At 40.1% G+C, this 23,440-nt stretch overlaps 1 protein-coding gene across 1 annotated transcript in view; it reads right to left on the bottom strand.

The window, feature by feature from the left end:
• adgrd1 (adhesion G protein-coupled receptor D1) overlaps positions 1-23,440 on the bottom strand; it is a 29,662-nt gene that overhangs the window by 3,638 nt on the left and 2,584 nt on the right. The window contains exons 6-17 of the mRNA XM_053325421.1: positions 20,075-20,332; positions 18,720-18,787; positions 18,023-18,172; positions 17,837-17,887; positions 16,125-16,248; positions 15,642-15,749; positions 14,162-14,237; positions 13,071-13,212; positions 3,785-3,858; positions 3,055-3,178; positions 871-974; positions 73-184 (exon numbers count right to left, since the gene is read on the bottom strand). Coding sequence (XP_053181396.1) covers positions 73-184; positions 871-974; positions 3,055-3,178; positions 3,785-3,858; positions 13,071-13,212; positions 14,162-14,237; positions 15,642-15,749; positions 16,125-16,248; positions 17,837-17,887; positions 18,023-18,172; positions 18,720-18,787; positions 20,075-20,332 — 1,391 coding nt within the window. The remainder of the gene's footprint in view (positions 1-72; positions 185-870; positions 975-3,054; positions 3,179-3,784; positions 3,859-13,070; positions 13,213-14,161; positions 14,238-15,641; positions 15,750-16,124; positions 16,249-17,836; positions 17,888-18,022; positions 18,173-18,719; positions 18,788-20,074; positions 20,333-23,440) is intronic.

Below are 23,440 nucleotides of genomic sequence, written 5' to 3'. Positions count from 1 at the left end.
CAATACTACATGGCTCATCATTATTATTATCATCATTGTCAACATGAGCAGAGTGCTGTACTGTGTAACTACCGTGCCGGGGCTGAAACGAGCACTGATGAGCAGTAAGATCTCAGCCACCAGGATGGCGAAGGACAGGTTGGCGTGGATGTGGTAACGCTGGTTACGGATGGTACTCACTGACCTGCAGAGCAGCAGTGGGACAATATCATATCAGATTGCTATTTTCTTGTGATCAAAATAACATTTTTTGAACAGATATTTATGGTCACATTGGTGCAGTTATGAAATGAAAAAAATATTTATCAAGACACGTGGAGTGTATGTGTGAATCTGTCGATTGAGTGATATATTATGATACATTATATGTTAAAGTCCCCCTCCACTCGAAAATGTGTTTTGCTTCTTGTTACCTCACTTGGATGTTTGGCCTTCACTGTGCAGAGTTTGACACATCTGTTTTCACACGCATCTGGTGAAGGAGGAATGTTTCTCTATTCTCATCTTAAACCTGACCTATGAGTATGATTTTGTGACTAGTTTGGAGCCAATCGTGGTTCAGTATGCCACTTGGATAAGTGTGCTGTGGAAACTTGAAATCTCCAGTGCCCAATAATGAGAATGGACTTTTAAGTGATGTAGGAGACATCACATGTTCACTAGTTACATTTGCATACTAATTTTTTTTTTTTTTTTTGATGAAGGAGGAGTGGATCTAATTTTAACTTAGAGATAAACAAAATTATCATAAATCATTAGGCTATTTAAAGAAGAGTATATTTATATGTCTTCAAAATGTCTGGAGTGGGGTCTTTAAATGTAAAGATTTATGAATGTAAGCAATTAATTTGAGTGATTGGTGATACTCACGACAGGACTGCAAAGGTGACCAGAGTGATGGCAAGACAAAAGATGGAAATTGAGCATCCAACATAACCAATGGTTGACAGTGCCACCTGGTGGACGGTGGTGAGCTGTGTATGGAGACACATTGCTATCAAAAATGGACCAGACAACGTGTATAAACATGATTCTTTTTCTTAAATGGTGGGTTGGTACATTGTACCAGCAACACACATGCAAAGTTAGTTCTTTCCAGTCTCCTGGCCTGCCTCTTGGAGACTGTGTGTGTGTGTGTGTGTGTGTGTGTGTGTGTGTGTGTGTGTGTGTGTGTGTGTATGTGTGTGTGTGTGTGTGTGTGTGTGTGTGTGTGTGTGTGTTATAAGCCAAGAAATTCAAAAGAGCTCAGTAGAGTCTATAATAATGAACACAATATTGACCTTCATTAGTATTTACTCAGGCAGGCTACCATCCAGTACTGGGCAAGAATATATACTTCAACCATCAAAAAACCTGAGTAAAATGGCTCAAATTCTCCTCAGTAAAGGATAAAAAAGTTGGATATGACAACTTTTTGAGAAACAGGTTTTACGAAAAAAAGGTGGAAAAAAAGAAATACATGTGTATTTTTTTAATGGTTCTGGGATAAGCAACATGCACATTGTCCAAAAAGCTAATTGTATTGTGTTTCTCCTTACGCACATGGTCATGGTGTACAGCTTTGTGCATTGATGTTGTTTTGGAGTTCAAGCTATTTTGAGGGTTTGGGTTTAATTCTCCATTAACTGTCTTCACATGTGCCTTGTCATTATGAGGGCAGAGGAGTCTCAGTCTTCCAGAAAAGGGATACGTGGGATGTTCCCTTGCAGCTAAGGGATGAGGCAGCCCACTAATTAGAGACTGGCTAGGGGAAAGTATAGCATCAAATAAACTTCTGCTACTTAAATACAGCACTGGCCCACTTAGAAGCAATAAGAACTCCTGTTCTATATTTAAAGAAGCCAATGGGGTTGCTGACCATACTCCCGTGGCACATATTCTTGGATAACAAAGACTCAGTCTGTGGTGACAATGCACATGGGACTGCTGTTCCAAGTTGCTCTAAATCCAGATAATGTAAATGTAAAATACTCTGCAGAAGACCATTTAGAATTGAGGAGAAGCAGCGAGAACGTTACCCCAGATGTTTCAAAGGGACACTTTCTGGTCGATCGTTAAAGGGACAGTTTTTTGGTCTCATAGGGGACTGTGGTCCTTGAGGAATTGACCTTTGCTGTGATCCAAAAGAACCACACTTAATCATGGTTGTCCACAGCACTTCTGTATAAAACCACCAGTAAAACCGACATCGTGACTGTGCAGGTCTGCTTACAATTGACCTACAGCGAGGAACTGCAAACTGTCCAAAAGGGTAGAGTGGGGGCTTCTGGTCGGTGGGTTAGTGTGTGGTAGACCACTGTTTCCTTTCTAATTATGCTACAACAAATCTACTTATCTGTGACATGACATTGAGGGAGGGCTACACTTTTGAAAAATGGTGGCATAAACCCCTCTAAATAAGTAGTGGGAGGTTTACTGTTTCTGCAAATGTACAACAGATTAAGGAAAAAGCTCTATGGTCAAAATCATCATGTTAAACCTTCAAAAAAACATTTTTTGGCCACTTGGGGGCAATGCAATAAACTATATACACAATGCTGACATACTATCACCTTATAAGGTTGAGATGGCCTAAGTGTTAGCAAAATGCTGCATATCCAGTGGATATTGAGCAACATTAGCATTCCTTTGGAGTCGTATTTTTGGCCAGCAAGCGAATGTAAGTCCAATTATTCATTCTTTTTTTTAAATCTCTGTTTTAGTCTCCCCAAACTCCTCCTGCCAAATGCTCCACTGTGTTTGCCAGATAGTAGCAAACTTTGTCTGTTCACCATTTGGTGCTGGACAGGTATTGCAGGTTTATCAGGGATTTTTACTCTTAAAACAACTGCCTGTTGTGGCTCGAAACGAGGTTGATGACAGTGAGAATCAAAGCAGCAGAAGCCAAAACAAGAAGCTGAAAGAAACTAAAGTGCTCCATAGGGGAACGGCAGAGTTGTGTAATAATCCTCTGTAAGTTCATTACTTGAATGAGCAATTTGTTTCACATTACACATAGTACTTAAATCTGTTGTTCCTACAAAGTTACAGCAGCTTTTAAGAGTGGCCTCATACCTTTATGGGCACTACTTGCATAAGGATGGCAAAGTTGGTGAGGTGGTTGCAGAGACACACAGAGTATGTCATGTTTCCATCTGAGCGTACACAACCTTCGTTGGACCATACTCCCTCCTTTGAACTGAAATGGAAGACAATTAGATATTATTTAGAGTGAAACATAGAGAATACATACATATAAAGATGTAAGCGTTCAAATCTGAAAGAACAACCTTAAAGAACAAAAGAGACAAGGCTTTTGTAGGATCACTAATGGCAAAGATCACTCAACATGATCTATTGTGGGAGGCACACTGTGAATTTCCTTTGCTGAACTTACCAGGGCAACCTGACAGAGCGATCCAATAATTCACATTTTTCTTGAGCTTTCGGGGCAAAGGGGAGTTAGGAGAGGAAGCCTTTGAATCCAACTAAAACACACTCCCTTTAAAAATGATTTATACTTTCTAAATAGTGTTTTGGCTTCCCTTATCATAGCGCCATTTTCTTCAGTGGGCTGTTGGTCAAGATACATCAAACTGAAACAGCAAGACACGTCACACCGGGTGTTTTTGATTTGAATGAGAAAAGGGAAATACACCTTTTCCAAATCTTTTGTTATTGCCTGTGATTCAAGACTTGTGCAAAGAAGATGCAATGAATCAACAATCAAGACAAAGCCTCTCTGGCTCCACATCTGAATGAATAATTGGGACATGCTGTATCTAAATCATGCACACAGACCCACCTATAGTCCAAGAAGGCACAGTAGAGGAAGACTTTATTGCTCTGATTTAATACTTGGTCCTGCTGTTCTTTAGTCTGAAAAGGAGAAATAAAACAAAGTTGAGACAGTGCTATCTTTAATTATGTGGCATACAAAAACATTTATTTTGGATTGTACTAGCTCATTAAATTACAAACTTTGTTGTTCCAAATCTCAGAGCCACTTGCTTGGAAAATGTGCTTTGATTGAGAAAACAGCGTTGAATATTTAAGACACAAATTAGCGGCATTTTTTCCTTAATGCTCATTCTTTCATCATACGCTCAACAGAAGCCATGGATCTTGATATATTGCATAAAAAAACACTGAACAACTGACTATTGGATCTAAGGATGAATAAACCACTTCATTAATTCAGCTTCTGATACCAAATAATAAAATGCTTCATAACTTCAACTAGAAGAGCTTGAGATCATAGTAGAGGAAAGACAAGACGCAGATCACCACTTAGCAAAGGTGATTATTCCGCTGAAAGAAAATCCCTACTGTCTACAAGAATCTTATTTGATTATAACTCACTTTTTCCATGTCATTCCTTAATATGAGATTTGGCATCCCAAGAGACACTGAGCTAATGGCTAAAGTGCAAGAATTCAGTAATTGGGGCTTGGCCCTGGTTTCAGGTCAAACCGCTACCCTCCTCAATCTGTCATCTGAAGAAAACAACACTTTCATTGGCTGGTTGGGTGTATACGGAGAGACTGCTCACCTCCTCTCACTCCTCGAGCCTTGACTCTCAGACTGAATAAGTATATGATTAGATGGACTGTGTCTGCACTATTTCCTTCTGGAAAAAGTGAGAGTGAGAGTGAAACTGACAGTCAGGCTGTCTGTTTCCTGGCCCATAGGCTCAGTGATTCATATTACAAAGCATAGCACACGTACATTGACTTCATTGTGTAACCAAATCGTTGCTCTCATTCTGTCTTTTTCACACATGCGGCTCTTTAGTCATCATGTATTGTTACCCCCGAGATGAATGCATGGATAGACATGTGGCCCATTAGAGCAAGCAGGACAATGGATCCAAGAACCATGAGAGCGCCATAAATGCACCCCGTCATCGCAGACCAGCTTTGAGGAGCTGCAAGCAACCCTGTGGGTGAATTTACTGCTCCCCCGTGGGCTTTAATAACTCACATTTCTTGTTGGGTGTAAATGAAAGCAGATGGAAGAGAGACAAACTGTAATTCGCGTACTGTAAGCCTTAGCTTTACAGTGTCGTGTGTTTGCGCTCCACAGTTGCTGAACGTTTAATGTTGCAATGAAGGAAGACTAATTATCCACATTAAGAACAAAATGTAAACCCTGTCTTGTGGGAAACAATCCATAATTATCAAACCCGGATAGGTACTGTACAAGATCCACTCATAATATAAACATTAACTAACAGGTCATAAAACATGAAAAGTGCTGTTTGGCCATGCTTTACCTCTAGCAACTGTCTGTTTGTGATACGTTCAGCGTGTGTTTTCGAGTTGGTATCTGAGGAGAGGTGCAGGAACCTGAAAGTCACTGCTGAGTGTTAAAATGCACTCGGAGATCCGGCCAAGATCTGCGCGCACGCTGTTGTTCCCCAATGCCCCGAGGCCTCAGCATCTACCAGCCAAGACTGCAGCTGGCACTCCAACTCTTTATTAACAACAGAAGGCCAGCAAACACCACCTTGGAAATCACTTTGAGTCTCATAAGAAGGATAGACACAGAGAGGAAGAGAGGAAGAGGGGACAGAGGAAGCTAGTGACCAGAGAGTGATGCAGAGTGACGGGTTGATATAAAGGAGAAGAGTCAGGAGAGAGGATAGAGAGGCTGATAAATCATAGATAGTCAAGGTGTTTCTAGTGCTCCTACGCATGTCACTCTGTCCTATTTGATACAGCTGTCAACCACATCTTCATCTACAGTGCTTACTTTAACCACAACTTTGACAGATTTTATAACAGTGGAGTTAAGAAATGAAAGAAAATAGACTTTAATCTTCAGATTGACCAGAAGCCATCAGTGGTGGAAGAAGTATTAAGATCCTTTAAGTAGAAGGAGTTCAGCAATGTAAAAATACTAAATTAAGACTGAAATTGCACTCAAAATCTTACCTACCTAGCAGCAAGATGTACTTATAGTATCAAAGTACTTGTTCTGCAGAAACAGTATACCTAATAGTGATGCATTATTACGTATGATATTATAAGATTAAATTGATTTTGTGAGTACCATTTCACTGTTGCAACTGGTCACATGCTTTATACACTATCCCAACAAGGTGATCAGAGCCCCTCTAATGGGTTAAGATAAATCTGAGGGGTCATGAAATGATTCATGGAAAAAAAGCTAAAAACAAAGTTTGGCTACACATATTTGTAGCAAAACTTTTATAATATTTGCATTTTTTGTGAAATATTAGATGATTTAACGTCCTTGGGCTTAAATTTTTTCATTTAAATGACACCATCTGGGAGGTTTTAGAGGGGACATTTTTCTTTAGTAGAACTGCCAATTCAAAGACATCTGAAAAGTGACAAGTTTCCATCTAGATACAGATTTTTCTTTTTTAAGTGTCACAAGTGTAAAAAAGTTCAAGTTTAAGGCCACGTTTACCTTTTATGGATAGCAACAATTTTAGTAACGTAAAAGTGGAAAGCAACATAAAGTGAAAATACTCATGTTCTGTAAAGCACAATCACCTCCAAATTGCACTGAGTAAATGTTTCACACTGGCAGCTATGATACGTAGAGAGTATTTTGGGTATACAGATACCACTAAGCTGAAACAGCTGCGAGTAGAGAATAGTACTATAAATTATAATACTTGTTTGGAGTAAACAAACTGTTTATAGCTGCCATGTCATTGTCATTACATGCCTGTGATCATGTTTTACATAACAACAATTTATGGGGAAATTCCAAGCATTGTTAAAGATTTGAATGGTGTATCCTGATGACTCGCTCGTGGCAACACATCTATCAACCGTTTACACCGCCACGCCATCAGCTGTCATGCTGACTAAATGGCCATGAATGTTAACATGAAAAATGCTGTCTGCTGTCTGATGTGTACATCTCTTCAGCACAAACTAAGCCGAGTCCTTTTTCTGGTCAATGACTCTGTTGAGCCTGTTGGGTAAAATGATGAGGGATGAAAATAAACACTCTCATGCATCACAAAAGTATATAAGTCTTAGATGACATACAGAACCCAGCAATTTGTGTAAATCCAAGCTTTTCTGTCCTCTGTGGTATCTGTCAGACCTCCCATGACTGGCAGAGCTGGATGCTGGAGCCTCGCTGTGGCTGAGCTAGCTTCAGCAAACACAGACAGCATATTCCTCTGAAAATCCCAAGATTTTGGGCAATTACAGGCCAATCTAAAGTTTAGCTTTTCACGTCTGGTTTTCGAATAAGGTGCTATCTATCAATTTTGTTTCAACAGTCAATTCAAAACAGACACACTAGTGCTGTCAGAAATGCAGACAGGAGTAGACCATTACACAGGCTCATTTCTGTACTTTAGACTCCAATAATCTAAATTAAAAAGTTAAACTCACAAATAAATTCAACATGAAAGAACTATCACCAAATAGAAAACGTTGGAATTATGTTTTTAGGATTCTGTGATATGGACAAAATCAAATATCATGATATTTTTGACCAAATACCTCGATATCACTATTGTGACAGTATTGTAGGTGCTTTCACAAAATATTAACACAATCAGATTTATGATAGATAATCAGGACTAAATGCGTAAAGGCAAATAATAGAACAGCTAGAACAGTCTGGTCTATAAAATGACATCACTTTACTGTAATACAGCCTTTAAAACCAGGCCAAGACTTATGAAATCTTGTGATATTAAAATATCAAAAATCTAAGACAGTAGTCTCATATCACAATATAAACATGATATCAATATATTGCTCAACCTTGATGACTAGCAATGTGTACACTAATAGTATGCTGCAGTGAAACCAAATCGGCAGCAAATCGTCTATTTTTAAATACTCCGAATGATGACATCCAAGTAAAATTTCATTTACACATATCAGATGTGAGCTCATATTCAAAGAATGCCAAAATAATGAGCATAAAAAAAATCTTGACATTTTGACAAAAAATAAAAAAACTCCAGGAAGGGCAAGTAAGAGGGCCTTGAGTAAATGTTTGCCAAATATGAAATATCACTTATAAAAAAATAAAATAAAAAGTCTTGCAAACACCCACTCAATCCATCCAGTGCTGGCACCATAATATGTAGCCACAAGTGCAGTCAGGCATATTTCAGGAGCAAAGAAGTCTAAATAAAGGCTTTGGTTGCGCTAAATATAAGAAGCAGCAAAAAAGAAAAAAGAAATTACACAACAGCATGAGTGAATAAGTCAGCTATCTTAATCTTCTCCTTTTCCCTCAAATGTTCCAAATATTTGAGAACACAGAGAGCCAGTGTGTAATTTGGACAGCACTTTATGCGTTTGGTATAGATATCATTTTTTAACAGTGGGGCTGCCTGGAAGGCCAATAATAACAGCACTGAAACTCATCAGTCACACTTTATATGACTACATCCTATTATTTAAAACTACCATATTTTTTGTGGAAATGTACAGTAGGTTAAAGTTGTTTAAAGTATGAGTCAACAGAAGAAATGACTGTCTAAGGTGTAATCAGGCTTTAACAATGGCTAAATTGTTCTGCCTAACAACAGATAGTCCTTAATCACATTTCCCAAAAGCTACAGTAAGTGCTGTTAAATTTAGTAAGGGAAGGAAACACTTTATTGTAGTATGTCTGGGAAAGGCGTGCAGAATTATGGTGAAACATTACTCAGGGCAGTCATTTCAAAAAGCACTCACCCAAGTTAAAAGTTGACCTGGGCTTTGAGAAAAACCTGCTTGTTGAACCACCTTAAGGTCAATGCACTAAAGCACCCTGCAGCTCTGACACAGTGCAGATCTCATTGTCGTCATAACAGCACTTTTCAATCAGAGGTTGGACTTAAGCTGATCCACATACAACATGAAGAGTAAGAATCTGAATCCATGCAGCAAAAACACAAATGGTCTTGAATGAGATCATTGTGTCAGGGGAAATGTAATAAGACATGCAGCTGTGGTTTCAGCTCAGCCTCTGAGATAGACACTCCAAACAATGAGACGTGTTGATAGGCACACAGGGTGTGAGGGAAACTGGGGACAATTAAACATCCATAGAAGTTTTGATAAGGTGAGTGGTGGATGCTTAGAAATTCTGTACCGTGACTGTTAACTTTTGGTTCAAAGTAGCGAATGTGACAAGTGTTTCTTTGCATTTAGAGCTAAACTGAAATGACAACGGGTGAGGTTCTCCATGCGTGAATTCATGTGTTAAATTCCCATGGGTGTTCCTGTGGGCCCACCGTAATGTTCCTCTGGTTTCTGGCCTGTTCTGCTGGAACAACATGTTTGCATTTATAAGTTTGATGGGCTGCATTTTGAGCCTTCGCAGAAACGTTTGAACGTGGGAAACAAATGGGTCAGTAGGCGTTTGGGCTTGTGAGAAGACGTTAAGAAATCATTTCACAACATGTGAAAAGAAAACAGATTTGTAGTTGAGGGGGGGATTGAGAGCGTCAAAATACAATTTGTGCAAGATTTACATAAACAGTGAGGTTACACTGAAACAAATGCAAGAAATGTATTTGCAACTTAAATGTGAGATTTCAGTGTCACTCACATTGTGGGAACTTTGAGTTTCACAATTTTCTGCTTTGACTTTTCTTTACTCAGATGTTCACAAGAGCAGTTTTTCTTCCTTCATGTAATCTCACCATTGGTATAATTTGTGAAAATTATAATTCACTCCATCCAATTTTGCCTTGAAGGGCAGGTTTTGAAATTCTTTCTGAACATTATTGCAAAAGCTCCTTTTTTTAACCAACATTGAAGCCCATGGAAATACTCATATATACAGAATCAGCACCTTTTCTATCTTCCTTTGAGTTCAGACTGGAGCTACACGTACAGAGAGGTGGTGGTCGCAGGGATAGAAAAGGGGGAGCTAAAATGGGAGGAGCCGTAAAGGGGAGGCTCTAAAATCCAACTCTTTTGGCAAGAGAGGAATAGCAATAGCCAGACCTCCATCTGTGATTGATCAGTGCGTTGGCTCACACAGCTTGTGTTTGTATGTGTGTTGGCGTATGGATGGGTGTGGGTGGTTGGGAGAAAGAGAGAGAGGGAGAGAGAGGAGAAGAGGCTTTGCCCACAAGGTCTGAGCTGGGTGTGTGCTAGGAGTTATAAAAAGACTGGCAATAAAGAGCAGTTATTATTATGGCAGAAAAAACTGATACCAGCATTTGCTTATGTGATTAAACAATTAAGAGCGTGAGCATCAGAAGGAGTTGAATAACCTTTACATGTTTATGTTCAAAGCGGCTGAACAATTAATCCATTATTTTCTACGCAAGTGCGGCAGCTCCAAGGAGTCTAGACGTCTTTGTAATCACAAGCCCCCGAGTTTCCCTTGTTGCCCCTGACCTCTTTCCTTTCTTCACATCAAACGCTTGCTTTCGTGCTATTTAAATCATGAGAGGGAACATGTTTGAAAATTGGCACATGTGGACACTACTTTCTTGTCCAGCCACTTAATGCATATTTGAACTGATAGAGTCATAGTGAAAGTCAATTGAGTCAGTTTTGTAAACCAAGTCTTGATTTTTTAACCTTTCAGGCAAGATCGTTGTGGTTATGTCCAGTCTGTGTAGAAAAGTTGCCAATGTTAAAGGTTTGTTGTTCTACTTTGCCTCACAAATGAAATGATAAAAGTCAGTTGAGGGATGGTAAGAGACACCAGCACTCTAGCTCTGTTGCCAACCTGTGTCACCGCCCTTCTTATGAAGCCACCTAACTAACACACGACTTATAAGTCTGTAATGTCATGCCCTCCTTGTCAAAATCTGCTTTTCAAATCCTCTCGCTTTTGACCCTATAAATGGACTTTGCTCATTAAATAAATCTTTCCATTCATTCACTTCATACCATCAGTGTGATGCTTTGAAGCAAGAAGAGGACAGGGAGGAGGTGTCAGTGTTTTTATGTATGTATTAATGTTTAACTACAGACCCCAATGCCTCCCACCCTCCTTTTTCTTCTCTTCTTCTCTCCTTCGGCCCTCTCAAACTGAACTGGAGTCACACAGTGGTGATAAATCACTGGTGGAGCCAGTGTCCAATCAAAACCATGGCCGAATAGCGTGAGAAAGCATGTGGGCCTCCAGCAGCTTTGATAAGGCCTTTTCTGGGTATCAAACTTGGTCTGTACCATCACGTAGCGCTGCTCCTTGGCTCTGACCGAGTCGACTGGGAATGGCATGACTTCATTGAGCTGTTACAGTGAGCTCAGTGAAGGTATCAGTTAAGAGTGCAAGGTCACTTAGACACCAACTGCATGGCCTTCAAACGGTAGCACCCGCCATGACAAGGTTGGTGACTCCATCAATCCATGGTATATCTGGTTAATCATGGCAGGTGTCAGATAAAGAAAAAGGATTGGCAATTTGGGTTTCAGTCATTACAGTGGGTGACTGTTTGTACAGTTCAAGCGATGGCACCCAGGACTAACCATGGCAACACAAAAAGACATATGAGAAAGCTGACACATTTCTGCCTCAGACACATTCAGCCTCCCCGCTAAGTTTTAATGAAGTCACTGGGTGCTTGTCTACTCTCTGAGGATAAACCACTGAACTGGTGCCATGAGAGTATACCTTTGACCTTTAACTTGCGCAGACAGTAAAGAGCGACATAAACAATGACGGGAAAGGTCTGCCACATACTGCGTGAGCAGCCCTCCCTGCCTGCAAGCAAGGGAGGCGATAAGTATCCATCAGCTGCCAAAGACATTAAAATTCCAAAAATAGCCACTTTTTGACTAAATCCAACTGCAGGTCTGTGCGGCAAACCAGTTACAGCAAAACAAACCTTTTTCTGGACATGTTCACAGCCAAAACCGCTGTGTGCCAAATTACAAAGCAGCTTCTAAATATAAATCATAGTCCCAACTATGCAGCCTAAAGTTGAAAAGTGTTGGCATGGCGCGTTCCAATCAGTATGTGTTAGTAATAAGTATAACAGCTTATTTGTAATGGGGTAGAAAGGAAAGAATGTAAGAAGGCTGATTTATCCTTACATCAGAAGTAAAGGCAATCCAACTGAAACAGAAACACCTTCACTCAACAGAGAGAAGAGCTGGTGAGCATCTCCAGCACCCTCATAACAAAGGAGATTATAAGCTCTCTCCCATGGTGTCCGCTAAAACAAACACAGTAATCATTGTCACAGGAACCAGGCCAGATAATTGTAGCATAAACATTTATTTCACCAAGGAAAATGAAGGCAAACAAACCCGATATTGCCATGGTTTCATGAAGCTGCATGGTTTTCATTTGTGCTCTTGCGAGTTGAGAAGAGAAAAAGCCTATTCGTAAATCATCTCAGTAGAATGAATGGTTTCTGCAAGACTTGTAAATTAAACAACGCTACATTAGTGGGGGTTTAGTCGACTGGTTTTGTATAAATAATTGCTATTGTATGATCATCTAATATACTATTAACATCATGCATTTAAATGAAAAGAATGCATGGACTCACAATCCATTCATTGTGCAAAGGATAAAACATACACTGTGGTTGTGAAGTGCACTGCCACATTTCTGACTTTACAGGGAAGCAAGCAAATGCGATACACATTTGTAAGTTAATTTTCATTATGAGTTTCCCATGGAAAACTGGCATGGCCCGTGCCATAAAGCAGTGAAGAAAAAATATGTTGTTCATAAAAGCTAGTTATTGTTCCCTTCAAAGCGCCCTAAGCCCACAGTTCAAATGTCCATAATCAGTTCGCTTTCTGGAAGCCACATGCTCCGTGAGGGAAAATTTAGGCAGGCTAATGAAAACCAAAATAGGCTCCGCTCTTTGTGTTGGTGAGTGCCCAGCTGCACAAGCCTCGGTCAGTGATAGACACTCATCTTCTTACATAAGAGAACGCCCAAAAATAGAGCTGATAAATTTCATATGGGGGGATTCGGCTACTGCAGCCACAGGCAAACTGTGGCCTTTTTCCCCTCTGATAAGCTGGGTGTCCCACACCCAAGGGCTTCGCCCTCCAACTGGAAAACCTAAACACTCCATTTTCCCAGTATGAATGAGTCACGCAGCGGTAAATGGCAGATAAAGACAGGAGTCAAATACGAAGATACGGTTTGTATTGGTTGATTCTTACCAGGACGTGGGTGAGAACAATCTTGATGAGTGGAGCTCCAGACAGGTTGATTGACAATGCCGGTGAAGGCTCCACTTTCAGAGAAATTAGGCAACTTGCTACTTGAATCTTATGATCCTTGAAATCAGCTGCTTCGTGAATCCTAAAAGACAAAAAAGAGAGACAGGAGAAATAGGAGGATGTGAGAAAATAAAAATAAAAATATTTATATTCAGAGTTAGAGACGTAGATGCAGACACCAAGGAAGAGGGCGAGAAAAAAACTAATACAGTCAAATAAATAAGAAAAACCCACTGTGTCCTGGCACAGGCACCAACACATACGTGTTACACACAGGCTCATAGCAGTAGCATTTAAGTGGGACTTTGATCATCTGTCTATATAATTAATCGTGCTGACAACCAGCAGCATAGCATCAATAGTCTTTCAGAGTCATCTGATATGTGACATTGAGATCATACAAGCATCACCTCTCTATCATGATACAACGGGGCACTCTCACCCACAGAGAGAGAGCGGAACAGGGCAGTGAGAGAGCCGTGTTAAAAACATTCAGTCACAAACATCTAACATCTCCAAATGTGTTGTCATGTATTTTTAATTCTAATTAATGTTTGGTACTTAAAATTCTATGAGGGATGGAGGCAAGGGAAAAAAAGGGTTGCTTAATCACTGTTATGTCAGGTTTGGTATAAATAAACATTGCAGCTGTAGTGGAACAAGCTGGCCTAGTGATGAGACAATAACTAAGGGGAGGGAGTAGTGGAGGGGGGTGGGGGGTGGGGGGTAATGGATATGTAGAGCTAATAGCAGGGTGTATCAGTCAGTGGAGGTTGAGTGGTGAGATGAGAGATAGGAGAGGGGACAGATAAGGCTCGGGCCCCAGGCATCAGCCGTTCAGGAAACACGGGCGCCTTAGTGCCAGTGGACTTGATACCCCCACCCAGGAAGTACAAAGAGAGAAAGCTTTTGAATGGCTGGGGTGAATATTTACAACTAACATTTTTGTTAGAAACTTATGGTCATAGGACATAGATAGGGTTCTTGCCAAAAACCAAAGCGGCATGTCAAAAACCTCAAAGTTTTCTTACCTGGTCTTGACAGGACTGATCTCATTGTAGTAGCTGTGCATGTTGTGGTAGAAGAGACCAACGATGGTGGTTTGAGCTGAGATTAAAAAAACACACACAAAAAAAAACACATAGTTGAATGTACGGGGCATGAGCAGAGGGCTGGGAATGTAAAGCTGTACCGCTAAAATGCTCACAATGAAGGGAAGTTAATTAACGTTGCCCTGCTGCCGCACGCTGGCACCGGCAGCCTAATAGGACAGCCGTGTACTCGCACAAGGGTGAAAGGGAGAGGGCCACGAACCATGTGGTTGTTGGGAAATCTTATGAAACCGCTACATGACTTCACCAGTAGAGTAGGAGGTCTGGTCCCCCTCCCTTTATCTGACCTATCATCCAGCTCTGTCCCACCTCAATACTGCAAAATAAACAATGAAATTGGAGGAAGTCCTTAATGGTCCTGTTCCTTTTTTCAAAGGCCTTCTAGACTGGTTCGCTGACTGAGACAACAAAAGCTTGCTGATGTCAAACAAATGTGCAGTGTGTATGATGCAGGAGAGTTTTTAACCTTCCAAAAAATCATTTCAACAGAACCCCCCCTGCCCCCCACCCCCCCACAATCCCCTTCCTTTCGCCCCCATCAAGTCCCACAAGAGATCAGAAGGTGGCCAAGTTTCTTGTACAACTCTCCTAAGGAAGCTGATCGATGTGCAGCACTCTCCCCCTCTCTTTCTCCCTCTAATTAGGATGTAAAACCTGCCCTGAGAGCATTTCATTCAGCCAGGTATTCAGACCTATGAATTAATTTGATCCTGGCTCTAATGTGTCAGCAATAACATGTATTCCATTTCTGATAATAGTCCTTTAATGAATTATTAAAGCGATTTATTCCAGTGTTCATATGGCAACGTGGTGCATGCAGTGGCCAGGTGGAGCCAGGGGAATCTGACCTGAACACAAAGTCAAACAAACAGAGTTTTAATGCCCATCGTAATTACTGCCCTCCCCTTCCCCCACTACACCATGTGAGTACACTCTTCTTAATGACAGACAAAAGTGCTCTCTCTCTCTCTCTCTCTCTCTCTCTCTCTCTCTCTCTCGCTCTCTCTCTCTCTCTCTCTCTCTCTCTCTCTCTCTCTCTCTCATTCTTTCTGTTTTGAATAAAAGAGTAACTGCCAACATTAAAGTCATAGCTGGATTTCTACGGTGCACCATAAAGCCACACAAAAGCTCTCATGGCTCTCATGTAAGTACACTATGCTATGTTAGTGGTCTTAAATCTTAGCGTAATAAATTACCGGCCAATAACAAGAGCCTCCCAGCTGGACAATTTTCACCTGGCAGAATCAGTGCACGACTTAAATGTGCGGTGTTCACGTTCAACTTGGACAAGCTGCTACTCTTCATGCAGTGAATCTTCAAAGCTAGGAGAGGTCTATATCGTACATCGCTGAAGATATGTCATGTTTGAACATCTGTAGTCTGAAATATTTGCACTCACACTGCATGGTGAAAGCCTCGCCAGGCACGGAGATGTAGTTCTTGCCCTGTTCGGGGAATCGGTAATGCTGCATGTTGTAGTTCTGTGGGAATTTCATCAGAGAGTAATCTGTGGGGTCAGAGGTTAGAAAAAGCGAGAGGTTTTGAGAAAAACAGACCGAGAAGTACGAAGCTATCAATCTGGTTTATCAGGGGTGGATCAAAGATGTGGGGTGACCCTCGGGAGAAAGACACAAGCAAGTTTAGTGGCAAACAAAATATTATGCAAAAGAATATAAAACCCCATTCCCATGAGAGGAAAGGTGGGAGGGAAGGAGGAAGTGGGGGTAGACCTCCTCCAACTCTGCTTATCTGACCGGTGTTTGTCCTCTGAATAAGAAAACGAATGATGTCAACTTGATGCTCCGTGTCCTTCTGTCCTAACTGTGTCAACACTAATTTACAAACAGTGAGTCACCTTATGGAGAGCTGACCCAATACTGACCTGCAACAAAAGATGTTCCACCCAGGGAGATGAGGGAGTTCGGGCTGGGCTCCAGGTTAGTCACCATGTGTTCCATCACTCTGTCCACGGTCTCGATCAGACCGCTGACCACAGGGGTGGACTGCTGCTCAACAATGACACAACAGGAAAATGAGCACAATCAATTCACAATCACCACTTTCACTGTCCAGCGTTGCTTAATACTAACCTATTAAATGGGGTCACATCTTTAAAATCTGCTTTTGGTATTTCAAGTGTATCACATTTTTTCTTTGCAGGATGAATTTACAAATATCAAATAGGTCAAGATAAAGGCGCACTACACCAATTTTACACATAAATATCAATTTATTGAGCCTTGTGATGACTTGTTATCTCATAGTTGTACTGGAGGAATGTGTTGGTTGTTATATGTTAGTGTGTGTTTTAAGGTTTATCTGTATAAATGTTAAAACAGATAGGTGCTGCATGTAAATCAGTTTTTTATTATTTGGTAATTGTTCTGTGTGTACCTGCCCAATAACTACTGCAGATGGAAATAAGCTAATAGCTAAATCTGGCAAAAAATAATTGCTTTTCATTGTGAGATTAATGGTTTTGTGAATGGCCCTTGTTTAATAAAAATGAAAGACTTAAGACTCAATACAGTACATTACAACAGGTTTATAATATGTTCTGTTGCTCTGGAGAGAGTTTTCCAAAGTTATCTTGGCTTTAAATCAAAAAACGATAACAGAAAGCCTGCGTTACAAACTGGTGGGCATATCTTTAAATGATGTTAACCAGGCAGGGAGCGGAGGAAAGTAAATGTTGTTACTTGTTGAATTATGGGAAATGTAGGATCCAAGGGTTTTTGGAGTGTGACTTATACTAAAAAGCATAAATTAGGATACATATCTCTCTCTCTGTTGCTTCAGTTCTGACAATTACAAAAACGTATGATTTGAGAGTGCGACATTATGATTTTCCTCCTATAATCAAATACATATTAAGATTAAAAGATTAAAATTGGATTACTACTTACGACATACACTACATACTTATATATGTAGCATGTGTTACATAAGAAAAACCATCAGCATCCACACATTGCAATACAATAGTAATAATATATACTAAATAAATCAAGCATGAAAATTAATTAACTGAAATGAATTGAAATCAACAAGTTTTAAATACAAAGCTAAATAATAATGATTGTGATGAGTTAAAACGTCTAACATGTACCTTGTGTGTCTGTGTAAGATTATAATCTGTTCTGTGAAAATGTGTGAAATCACAGGGGGATTTACTGAACACTGTATCGACTGTCCAAGTTTTGCATTCTCGTACGTGAACATCTGTTTCAGCTTGCTCCTACAAAAACAAGTGTGCTTGTTCTGAGCACTCAATGTACTGAAACCACACACTTTCTTTTGGAAACAATGTATGAGAGCACGGAGCTTTGGACAGGCTTTACAGTACTGGAAGTTGCAAATGTACATTGAAGGTAAGGTACACATCTATATTTGACTCTGTGTCACCTATATACTGTTGTTCTATGTGGATAACACTGCCAGGTACTGTTATTGCTCCTGGCACCACCTGTTCCAGAAATGTGCAGTATTACAACCTGAAACTCATGGATCTCTTAAGTGCCTTCTATTAAAGTATTCATCACATTGCATATGTTTCATTATTATGTTGCACAACAACAGTGTGAACTCATTTACCTCTGGCGACCCCGGAGCGGACAGCACTTCTTCCACACTTTTGAGAAAAGTCTGGATGGAAGAAAATGGACATCACGGAATTGTTGCATCATGTGCACATGGGTGGGCATTGTATCTGTGTGTGAACTGGTTTTGCAAGTGTAACGTGTGTGTGTGTTTTTTGTGTGTTGAACCGTGCTCCAAGACCTGTGTGAGGTTGTTGGCAGTGTTGTTAGAAATGGTCCTGTTGGGCAGCCCCTTCAGGAAGCCCAACATTGGCATGGACTCTGTGTCCTGGGAGCTTTGGACCTCCTCTTGCTGGCTGTTGACGACAGCAGAACTCTCTTCAATGGCTCTCTGGGGAGACAACACATGAGGCATCAAATGAGGTTTATCAGGAGGTCGTTTCCGAAGGAGCATGGTGTTCCAATATACACAGGATGTTTAATGTGACTGATAGCCTGAATTTGGGGGAATACTTTTTGTACAAATGATTCAGTGTTGCTTTCTTTCAGTCTAGTGCCCTACAGGGAGCCATTTTGTGTGTGGTATTGAGCAGCTGTCTCCACTTTCTTCTATTTCTTTATCCGTGTTCTACCTCTAAAGCCCTTTAATAAACAAGACCGCTCGATTCACATGTGCTGTCAATATCCTTTTTTTCTTCAAAAGGAAACAATGGTTCAATAAGAAATGAATTGTTTGCATTCAGGGGGAGAAAAGGGCCTTCATCCTGTTCCGTAATTATGTTTGTACATATTTTGGCCCTAAAACTATATACAAATTCCTCATAATCATTTCTGTGTAAAAGAAAACCTAAATCTTTCACCCATTTAGTTCATGCAATTTTACACTTAGGTATCATAAACATATTTTGTGACTACAAAGTCAAAATGAACAAACTTACAGCTGTTGGTAAAGTTAAAGTGAGTTCTTTGGAGATACTGGGTGTTGTGGTAGAAACCACGGGTTGACCTAGAAAAGACAAAAATTAGAAGACTCTATTAAATGTTAGAAAGATGTCATTTACTCTCTAAAAAGTATTAAAGTTTAGATAGCCTTTGCTCAAATGTGAACTCTGTGATCTTCCCATGTTTTAAGCATTTCTGTTATTTTGTCATTTGTCCTTTGTTGAACCTGACTGGGCTAGCTGCTTTAATGTAGCTGGATTTTATCACCATGCAGCATTAACAATTTACAAGGCTGGACTGTGCCCAGTCATGAAAGGAGATGTAGCACAACCTCCACAAAAGCTGGATAATCAACCACATAATACTCTGCCACTAGCTTCTGTACAAGGTTAAGATACAATTTTATGTCTTTGCTGTCATTTAATAAAAACAGCACTAACTAGCTACCAGAAAATGTCCGTACATGGATCTACATTAGAGGTATCAGTATGAACCATTCCTGCTCTTCTTTGGTTCAATGCAACATTTTATGTGTGCTCTGGAGAAGTAAAAATATTTTTCTGTAACCATAACAGTTGGACTCCTTGTGTCTGGTAGTGGTCTGTAGAATATATCATGCTTATGGTAACAGCTTTGGAGAAGAAATCAAGGCAGTGTGCTCTTTATGTTTCACACATCCTGACCAGTGTGAGTTCACACTAATATCATCATATTACCTGACACACAATAGAGGAGGCAGCTTACACCCTTAATCAGTATTTTTTAGACACACATAACAGGACTTAATTCAGCCTGCAAGCTGAAAAGGTGAATTTCATCAGGCTTTGATCATTTCTCAGACAACCATGAAATTTGATAATTGGCTATTTATCAATTTTCAGAAATTCTAAATTCTAATAAACATTAAGATGTTTTTTGTCCATTTATGGTCCTCTCTTAACCAAAGGAGGTAAACAGCAAGAGAACAAAAACAGACAGGGGTCTGGGGGTTTTGTCTTAGCATGTTTTAACCTGTCACATTAAATCAAAATGATCTGCCCCCTGCAACCCAACATGCCTCCACACTCTTATAAATACTTATAAGGCAGAACTATGTGAGCCATGGCACTTATTATTGTCAAAGGTCATGAAAATGTTTTGTGCAAGAGCCATTTGACAGGGAGGTGGGGTATATTTGTATAGTTTAATATCTTGTTGTTATGCATGAAAGCTGTGGGTGGAATGCAAGCACGGAAATTGCTTTTTAACCCGTATTTCCTCAGAGCGGAGTCAAGAGGGAGGAAGCTTTATAACAGACATGCCATCTTCGAGAAGGACAGGAAATACTTTGAAGTGGACCATGATGTCCTACCTATGGCTGCGCTGTAGTAGAGCATGATCTCGTTCGGAGAAAGGGCCCTTTCCCAGATGACAAACTCATCAAAGGCCCCTGTTACATAGTGACCGTTAGCCCTGTTGTTGTCAGTTCCAATGACAAGGCCAGGGTTGGGGTCGCCATAGTTTTCGGAGACACTGCCGGTTTTGTCTTCAGCAGTGAGGGTACCATTGGTGTAGACCTTCAGGCCGTCCACTTTTGTCCATGTGAACAGAATGTGGGTCCAGTAAGGCCCTAAAAGAGAAAAAAGATAATCATAATTAAACAATGATGTAAGTTTTATATGTCATTCTTTCAGGGAGATGACTCTGCTTCACCTGGCACTCAGCTTCTTTTGTCAAATATAGCTTTCTTATAAATAGAATAGATACATTAACATCAAACACGCATTTAAGTTAAAAGGTTCATTCAATAGCCTGAATCAGCTGAGTGTGGTATAAGTTTAAATGCAGCTCTGAAGCCTCTGGTTTGCTCTTTATTTTGCCACGCTGCTGCTGTTCAGGTTCAGCTTCTGGTTCTGTGATGGGCATAACATGCTTGGCTACAACTTGAGCGCACCTGCTTTCTTTTGGGCAATGAGCCGCTGGCTTCAATTTGATTTGTTACACAGAGACATGGATGAAGTAGCATCAAACTACTGTACTGGATGGATTACTGCGACTACTACAGTGTGAAAAGAGCAGACTAAGATGAGCAGAAAGCACAAAACTCTCTGGAGGAGGAGGAGGACTATGCATCATTGTCTTTAACACATGGGGAAATCACTTTGAACAAGACATTGGCTGTAAGTAATTTTTCCCAAGTGAGGTTGGAAAAATAAATATAATCCTGACGTACCAGGCCCTGATAATGAAAAGGCTGCTAGCAAAATAGCAGAAAGCTATAACAGTGTGCTTTCTCGTTTGGGAGCCCTTGGTGATTTTAACACCTGTTACATAAGGGGACATCTGCCAAAACCAGAGCAACATGTCACTTCTCCTACTTGCTGCACTCAAATCTTAAACTGTACTGTGGAAATATTTAAGACGCATATAAAGCAGTCTACTGACCGCCGTTGGATGGTTTGGATTTGAAATTAATCTCCTTCTCAAGTACAAAGCCAGAGTAAAAACAGAAAAACCACCAAGGAGATACAGGTGTGGTCTGGAGGCAAACTCAGAGACTGCTTTGAGGGAAAATGTGGGTCACTTTTTTTACTCATGTCTGGATGGTAATGAACTTACTGACACTGTAACCTCCAACAGTAATTTCTGCAAACATTCTAACATCATGATGGGTAGAGAGAGAGTAAGAAGCAGGAACATCATGCTGTGAATAACTCAATCTTTGACAATGAGCTGAATGTTTTCTACAGCACATCTGACAGCTGCTTTCTAACATCTTTTCAGTTCCCAAAAAAGGCAGGAGCTACTTTGGTTCATAATTTATGTTTTGTCTCTGTATGTCAATAGAGAAATACTTAGGAAATTGCCTCACTGCTTCTGTCACTTAACTCGATTCACTTCAGTTAGATTATAAAAGCCATAGAGAGAGTGAGCACCTACAGCACACCTACAGCACACCAACGCACACGTTACAGTTTTGGTTTTAGATTTTAATTAAGCTTTTAATGTTCTGTTGGACACGGCATGGTAGGGTAACCAGAACAGTGAATACAAGAGAAAGCTGGCAAGGATCATCAATGTGGCCAGTAAATTAATCAGAAGGCCACAGAGACAGTTACAGGGTTGAGGGGGGAAAAAAGCTCTGTGTATCACAGAGAAACCTTCACATAGTTTCTCCAGATTTGAGGAGCAAAACTCTGGTAGGCGGACACCTCTGGCAACATAGAATGTAAGAAGAAAGAAGCTATTTATCCCACAGGCATTTGGCTTGCTCATTTCTTGAGATTTAGTTCTAATATTTTTACATTCAGCATTTCAGTATTCTTCCTGTCAGTGCTGTTCATATGTGGTGTTCTATTATTTTGTGCAGATGTAGAATTAGAAGCAATTGAACAAAGTAAGCACTGGAAATGAGGAGGCAAATCTGGAGTGCATCAAGTGCAACAACGAGAAGAGGGAAATCATCACAGAGCAGGACACACAAGTCCTTTTTGCTACTTACCTCACAATGATGATTCATTTTTAGTGCTGCAACTAACATTAATCATCATCATTAATTAGATACAATTATTCTAATGGTGAAACTGCCCATTATAATTTCACAGACCATGAGGGTAACATATTCAAATTGTTTGTTTTCTCATGAGAGCAATCTAAAACCTAACCAAATATTCAGCTTGCATTATATAGGCTATGACGAAGACAAGCAACAAATCTTTACAACTGAGACACTGAAGCCAAGATTTTTCTGGCAACATGACAATTTCATGACAATACATCTAATAGTTGTTGAGACATTTTATCTAAAACTCATGTCAAGCTCTTGGTGGCACTGATGAAAAAGTCAGAGGATCATCAAAAGTAAGATGAATCCTCTGGAGACAATAAATATTTTGTACAAAATTTAATGGTAATCCATCAAATGGTTTTTGAGGTAGATCCGTCTGGTGCAAAGTTGTACACCAAACAACAGACCAACAACTTTTACTCTAAACTTTTTGTTTCTCATTATTATTTTACGATATACATGTGTGCCCACCAGACCTCAAGATCAGAGTCTGTTCTGGTCCTGCAGAATCTTTGCAATCAAGTTTACAATGCAAAAAACTTATTTCCCCTCATTTCCCTGAAGCAAAACTCCCAAAAGACAACACATTCACTGTTTGAAAAAAACTTCTACCAGAAGAGCAAAACTATCAAAACACATCTATGCTTTTGTGCCAAAGACCACCGGGCACAAAAAACATTTCAACACTTTTAACTGAAAGAAATGCCCCTTGCACACTGTGACAGACTTCACTGATGATTATTTCAGTCACGGAGCACCTCAAGATTTGATCCATTAGCGTCAAAGCTTTTTCTCACAGAGAGAACTGGCAGATTTTGACATCATGTCCCAAAACTTCAACATGTCACTCTGTATGAGAGCCAGATGATGTTTGATCCTCCATAACTGCACGCAAAGCAAAATTGAGTTATGACGCCCTGTGAACACAATCCTGAGTAATTGCAGGGAAAACAGAAGATGACAGAAGTCATTTGAGAGCAAAATACTGACCTGTAAAAGCTTCACGTAACTCAAAATCTCATATGGTTTATTCAATTTTGTCACAATAGGTTACCAAATCTCTTCATCTCATTAGAATACAAATTTTACGCTTTATGGTCACACTACGACCTTCATTATGTTTCACATTTCATCTAACTTGACCCTAACTCATCACCAAAGTCGGGCAAC

Source organism: Scomber japonicus, chromosome 9 (assembly GCF_027409825.1).
Source record: "Scomber japonicus isolate fScoJap1 chromosome 9, fScoJap1.pri, whole genome shotgun sequence".
NCBI lineage: Eukaryota > Metazoa > Chordata > Actinopteri > Scombriformes > Scombridae > Scomber > Scomber japonicus.
Note: the sequence above shows the minus strand (reverse complement) of the source record. Positions and strands in the feature narration are given on the sequence as shown.